The 7,243-nt window shown below is 36.5% G+C and overlaps 1 protein-coding gene across 1 annotated transcript; it reads left to right on the top strand.

Moving 5' to 3' along the window:
- Positions 1-239: 239 nt before the first annotated feature.
- Positions 240-2,698, top strand: LOC141305432 (uncharacterized). Its single transcript, XM_073832535.1, has 2 exons — positions 240-512; positions 1,420-2,698. The coding sequence occupies exons 1-2, from the start codon at positions 341-343 to the stop codon at positions 2,319-2,321; spliced, it is 1,074 nt and encodes a 357-aa protein (XP_073688636.1). The 5' UTR covers positions 240-340; the 3' UTR covers positions 2,322-2,698.
- The last annotated feature ends 4,545 nt before the right edge of the window (positions 2,699-7,243 follow it).

Raw genomic sequence — 7,243 nt, forward strand, 5'->3', positions numbered from 1 at the left:
TGAATATTTCACAATGAATTCGGTCACTGGTAGGCTAAGTAGTGTTCAAAGAAACGGATCTTTTCGAAATTCCGATTCAACTGAATCAATCGATTCACCAAAATGATTCACTGATTTGAATCGCCGCACACTTACGACATCTGCTGCTCAAAACACTGGAAATGCAACGAGAACAACAAACAGCAACTGTTTTCATGAAAGTGGAATCTGATAAATGACTACTAAACTAGGGAGATAATTGAGGCACACCCAGAGTTTTAGTTTACATTTATTTTTCTTTCTACCAAACAGAAAAACTCCTGCTGAATGAACGGAGATCCACGTGACAAACTGTTATAAGATGGTGTTTATTAAAGAGGACAGTGAAGACATGAAGATTGAAGAAACATTCAGAGTCAAACATGAAGATACTGAGGAACAAAAAAAGATGGTGTTTATTAAAGAGGAGAATGAAGACATGAAGATTGAAGAAACATTCAGACTCAAACATGAAGATACTGAGGAACACACAGGTTGGTTTTCATGTTTCAACAAATTCATTTGAACCTTATTAAAATGTCCAGCTCTATAGCAAAAAAAAAAAGTGTGTATATATATATATATATATATATATATATATTGTGTGTAACATTTAAACACAGTATCTACTTTTGATTAGAAAACAATGAAAGCGGTATCTGACAAAAAAAAAGATATTTTGCTTGAAGCAAACAATGACACTTTAGTAAGTTAACATTTGTTTTAACTGTAAGGGATTTTTTTCTGCTATCATCAAAAGTGCAATATTAAAACGTGAATGTTCATTATAATAAGCAGTAAATAGTCATATTTCAGAAACACCAGCTTGTAGCTTGTTATTGAAGATGCAGGACAGTCACCTAGTAGTGCGTTACAATAGTCCAGTCTAGTCGTCATGAATGCATCATAACTTCTCTGGGTGTAATTAGAAAATATTTCTCAATTGAATGCTGCTTTTAAATTCTCTAACGTGAAGATAAACATGGCAGATTTTGTGTTTTCTTTTTTAAAGGAGCTAGTGTTTTTATTTATAATTATATGTTAGTTGTGATAAAAGCACAACAATATATATGTTACAAATTATTGGTTTTAATTATGGCTACAATTAATGGCTAAAATTAGAAAGAAATGTGTTTAATAGAGTCAGATCATCAGCAGTATTTGTCTCAATGAGTCTGGTCTTCATTTACCATTGGCTACTTGGTGAAAAAGATGCCAATAAGCCACAGATTTTAAATGTACAATCTTTATGTTGTTTTACATTCCATTTAATGTGAAATAGTTTATTGTCAAATAGTTAGTTTTTTTAATTAATTGGCAGCACTACTCTAAGTGTTTTGATGTCTGTTGCTTTCTGCCATTAAACTGCTGTTAACTTCCATTTTTCTTATTTGACCTCAGACCTGATGGCACTGAAAGAGGAGAGTCAAGAACTCAATGAAACAGAAGAGAAAGATCAAAATGAGGAACATGATTTCAAAACTGAAGAAAAATCAGTTAGTTGCTCACAGAATAAAAAGACTTCCTCACCAGAAATAAATAAGAAACCACACACTACAAACCTTAATTCTAACATGAGAATTCAGACTGGAGAGAGACCTTACAGCTGCCAACAGTGTGGGAAGAGTTTTACAAAGAAAAATAACTTTACTGTCCACATGAGAGTTCACACTGGAGAGAAACCTTTCATCTGCAAATTTTGTGGGAAGAGTTTTACACAGAAACATTACCTTACTGTCCACATGAGAATTCACACTGGAGAAAAGCCTTTCATCTGCAAACTGTGTGAGAAGAGTTTCACATGTAATAGAAAACTTAAGACTCACATGAGAAGTCACTCTGAAGAGAATCCATTCCAGTGTGATCAATGTGGAAAGAGTTTTACTCTGAAATGTAATCTATATTGCCACATGAGAATTCACACTGGAGAGAAACCTTACTCCTGCAAACTGTGTGGGAAGAGTTTCTCACGAAGTGGAGTTCTTAAGACTCACATGAAAATTCACACTGGAGAAAAGCCTTTTACCTGCCCTCAGTGTGGAAAGAGTTTCAAGTATAAAGTAAGTCTTAAGATTCACTTGAGCATTCACACTGGAGAGAAACCTTACACCTGTGAACAGTGTGGAAAGAGTTTCACACATAAAGTAAACCTTAAGGTTCACATGACAGTTCACACTGGAGAGAAACCGTACAAGTGTGTTCAGTGTGAGAAGAGTTTCACACGTCAAAGCAGCCTGATAAATCATGTGCAAACTCATTCTGGAAAGAAACTGACGTTTTCTTCAATGCAAGAAGAGGTTTAGAAAATTAGCCATTTCTACAATAATCTACACATGCCTTTGAAATACATACAATTGTAGTACTAAAGTACCAAAATTAATATCAAAATTACTAAAACATTGTTTAAGAGTGTACTGAGAAAAAAGGTGTGTGAAATCTAGTCAGTGTTCACACCGGAACTGAATGTGGATTACATCTGGTCACCTTCATGCATCCTTCATATCTTTTTGTTTCACCACAAGGCTTTTTTGTTTTGTTTGTGTACTTCTGAGGCCATACCAGACCAAATCTTCAAATTGTGACTATGTAGAGCAGTGTTTCTCAACTCCAGTCCTCGGGACCCACTGCTCTGCACATTTTGTATGTTTCTGAGTCTGACACACTCAGTTCAGTTCATGAATCTTTCTACTAATGAGCTGATGATCAAAATCAGGTGCCTTAAATGAGGAAGACATACAAAATGTGCAGAGCAGTGGGTCCCGAGGACTGGAGTTGAGAAACACTGATGTAGAGTATGTCACTCAATTCCATGTGTTGATCTCTCTGAATCAAAATATTACTAATTATAATAATACAGCATTTTTTCTGTTGCTAAATTACACAATTCGGTCATTTTTAACAATACACTGCTCACACAGTGAGTAAAACTATTCAAAAATAGCTGTACAGACAGTTCAGGGAGCCATTGTTGATCAGGAAGCTCAGAAAGCCATGGCAGATCATGGAGCTCAGGAAGCCATGGTGGATCAGACAGTTCAGGAAGCCATTGTGGATCATGGAGTTTGGAAAGCGGTGGCGGAGCGGCCCGGCCCCTACGGCCGGAGTTATAGCCTGGGGGTCATTAAGAAAACATACTACACAACAAATTAAATATTTACATTAAATTCTAACAAATGACAAATGTTACAGCCACACAATACATTATGTTTATAAAATATCTATACATTCCTACATGTAAATTATTGCATACAACACCACCATATACAGTTGATCAAAATAATAGCAATGTGACTAAAAAAGTGAGTAAAGTTCAAAATCATTATAACTTTTATTTTAGAACACTGCCAATTCTATTCTAAATCAAAACAGGAAGAAAAAATGATCAAATTTGTTATTACTTTACTGAAAATGGAGAAAAATAAACATTAAGCTGTTCAAAATAGTAGTGTCTGCATTTTATTTTACAAAGTCAAACATTTACTGTATAAACTGAAAACATGTTGTAGATTTAGCTTTCTTGTGAATCACTGAACTTATATTTAGTTGTATAACCAGAACTGCTTCACAGCTATGTTGCACAGAGTCAGAGTTGCACAGAAACTTCTGGCACCTGTGAACAGGTATTCCAGCCCAGAACGAGACAGTCGCTGCGTTCGAAACCGCATACTTCCTTACTATATAGGAGGCAAAAAGCAGGAGGCGAGCAAAAAGTATGTTTGAATGTTCAGTATTCATAAAAGAGTATGCGAGAATTAGTAGGCGAGTGCACTAATTCTCACAAGGTTCGGACGAACGTATACTTAAAGTGCGTTCGAATATGCCTACTTACCTGCTATATAGTAGGAAAAAAGAGTACGTGAAGAAAGAAGTACGTTCGAAACCTCAGTATTCATAAAAGAGTAGGCGAGAAATCCCCGGATGTCCTACTGCTTCAGCCCAGATTCTGAAGTGTTCATCTGATGCACATCATCGAACGTGATTGGGAACCACAACGAGGGTGTTAACAAATGTATTACAAACCAAAACACGGTTCCCTGTCTCAAAATCGTATTTGTTGAACTGTATTGTAATCTGCTGATCAGCATAAGGTGTCAAGGCGTTAGACAGTAACGTTAAGGTATATTTGTGATTTCGCTGTAAAACACGTTTTATTACATATAGTGACCATAGACATCTTAAAGATGATTACTAAATGTCTATTTAACAACTGACAGGAACATGTTGTAAGAGAATTAAATAAGCACATGACAACACCAAACAGAGATCTAAATGAGTGATGGACGTTATGTGAGTTTATGTGGAGTTCACTGCTGTCAACACTGCTTTAGATGAATGTAATGTAAATAAACACATGTACATATAGTAACTAAACATGAGTTATCTATTTCATTTGTCTACTGTTGATAAATTCAGGAGCATTTGTATTGGATAAAAATCCAATTAACACAACAGCTACCTCATAAATATTGTGTGGTGGAGCAGGACCTGAAAGGAAAGGTGTCAGCAGCATTTGTGGGGAAAAAAGTAAAATCTGAAACTTAAAATAAAGTTAGGTAATTTTGTTAGTTCTAATACAGAGATCTAATGACATTTGTGCTGTTAAAAGGACAACTTTTGTATTGTATTTGTGCATCTTTGTATGATCTGAAATGTCTGCAGACTGGTTTGTGCAGTGAGAAAAGAGAAATCCACAGCAGCATCCTGGAAATGGTCTAGTGCCATCGATGAGACCCTCCATCACTCCACCTGCTCTTTGTCTCATCTGGACCAGATGTTGATGTGGTCTCTTCATCCTCAGAGACCAAAGAGACAGCGAGAGCATCTAGACAAAAAACTAAAATACTAATATGTCTGAATAATGCTTTGTTCCATGTGCCTTTGTTTACGTTCATTGTCATTTTTTTATATTTTTTTACTAATTTATCCATGTTTCTGTCAGTAAATAGAATATAACTGTTTTATTAATATATGCATTAATTAATTACTTGATTGGAAAAAAAAAACATGCTTGTTTTACTAAAAATAGAATTAATTACAGGTCAGCATTTATCATTGTTATTGATCAGTGCATTTAAGGTAATGCAACCCAAAATGAACCCAAAATGTTTCCGTTATACTGCAATCAGGGACAGCTGTTTCTTAAACATGAAAATGAACAAATTTCATCAACATCAAAATATTTATAGAAAGATTAATTGAACCTGTCGCTCATATGTTTTAAATTGTTGCGCCTGTTATAACGTCATTTGTCACATGACAATGTCAACATGGTGTAAGACGTGCAGATCACATCCATTGAGTATACTTACTGAGTGTGCGGTTTCGAACGCAGCCAGCCCCTTCGACCGAAGTAATGCTGCCCATGATGACAATCACTTCCGCTTCCTCAATTTCAAACTGAATGTCTTCACTCAGTCCCAGCAGAGGAGCCACTTCTTCAAATTTGGTTCTCCGGGTTGTTGTCAAGTACAGACACCCAGCAAACTCTCTGGTACTCAAATGAGACAACTTGTATGTGGAACCAAACGCTACCTTGTCAATGAACGTTTTCACACGTGAGTTTAAAATATTCTATCTAACCCCAAAGACTTGAGTTTTTTAGGCGACCATTATTTTAGAATGTTTCGCATTACTGTTTCCATGGTGACGCGTCATGTGACACACCGCACCCACAACAAGCATGCTCACTATATTATGAAATATCTGGTATTCTGATTTCGAAATATGTGCAATTAAATGTATTTAAAAGTCCAAACACTTTTATAATGACCGCATTAGTTATTCTTTACCGGGTGATGGGCGCGCCATGTTTGTTCCCGCATGAATCCGATCTGTGGGATTTAACCAGAGGCGGACAGAGTACACCGTTTCATTACTTGAGTAAAAGTAGAGATACCCCTTGCTAAATTTTACTCAAGAACAAGTAAAAGTACTACAGTCAGATGTCTACTTAAGTAAAAGTACTTGAGTATCAAGAGGACAAGAGTACATTTTCTAAATATTGCATTACTACTGCCACAGTGCTTACATTTATGTACAGAAACGTCCTACATGAAGTTATGAAAAATGTTAATGTTAATAACTTGGAGAATGTAAAAGGAATTGAAAGTCAAGAAAAAAATCAAGTCCTTTTCATCTTTTTACGATGTTGCTTTATTACAGCTGCATAGAATTATTGTTGAATGTAAAGGTTTAAAAAATAAAAAATAAACATTTTCCTTACCAAGTTGTAGGACTGTGTCATTGCCGGTCCAGGAGGTTTTGAACCTTGGAACGAGAATGGCTGCTGCAGTTAGCTCTGGCTCTGAGGTCATGCTCTCAAACAGCTTCCTCAAACGTTCAAGAAGAACATCAACAAGTGGCTTGCAAAATCTGAGTGACGGTCTGGACTTTTCAAGCTTGGTTGTGAGGGTGATTATTGTCGGGAGCAGCCAGCCCATCTGAATGTTGACTTCTCCTTGTAGTATGTTCAAGGACTTCGCAACTGGACTCATGATGGTGACATATTCCCCTAAAAAGACTATGTCAGCTGGACTGTACCTAATAGAAACAGAAGAAAATAAATAAACATATTTCAACAAAATGTTAGAACCCCTGTGCAATGCTGGACATTTATTTATTTGTCTATGTACCTACAGCAGATAATGTGGTAAGCATTACTCTAACAAAATAAGAACACAATTATACATTACATAAGCTACTTACATTGGAACATTGAGTGCAGAACAGACCATTCTCACAGACCCCTCTCCTTGGTCTCTAATGATTCTGACCACACGTTCCACGGCCCTGAAAGAGGAGCTCCATTGAGTTGAATTAGGCTGTACCAAGTGAAACTTACAGTGTTCGTCAATAAGCTCTGCATTTTGAGGAAACCTTGATGCTTTATTCCAGAGTGCCGGACACTTAGAAAAGGCTGATCTAGACAATTTCTTGTAAGCTTCTGTCTTATTAGCCCGATCAACATTGACTGTATAAACTAAATTTAGTAAGTGGCATGCACACCGATGGTGTTTCGGCAGCTGATACTAAGGCCCATCATCTTCCTCCAGAATGGCTTCCACATCCATGAATTCCACCTCCTCTTCATCATCAAATGCATCACAATCATCTCCTACTTCATCGATTGTGCCTTCTGCAACTAACTCTTCATTGTTATTTTCGTACTGCTGACCAAAGACACAGAATGCCTTGACAAAATTCAACCCGTTGTCTGTAGTAGATC

Source organism: Garra rufa, unplaced genomic scaffold, assembly GCF_049309525.1.
Source record: "Garra rufa unplaced genomic scaffold, GarRuf1.0 hap1_unplaced_002, whole genome shotgun sequence".
NCBI classification, from domain to species: domain Eukaryota; kingdom Metazoa; phylum Chordata; class Actinopteri; order Cypriniformes; family Cyprinidae; genus Garra; species Garra rufa.

Coding starts and splice junctions, on each gene's coding strand:
- LOC141305432 (XM_073832535.1), top strand. CDS start 341: ATGGTGTTTATTAAAGAGGACAGTGAAGACATGAAGATTGAAGAAACA. Junction 513..1,419: donor AGATACTGAGGAACACACAG/GTTGGTTTTCAT, acceptor ATTTGACCTCAG/ACCTGATGGCACTGAAAGAG.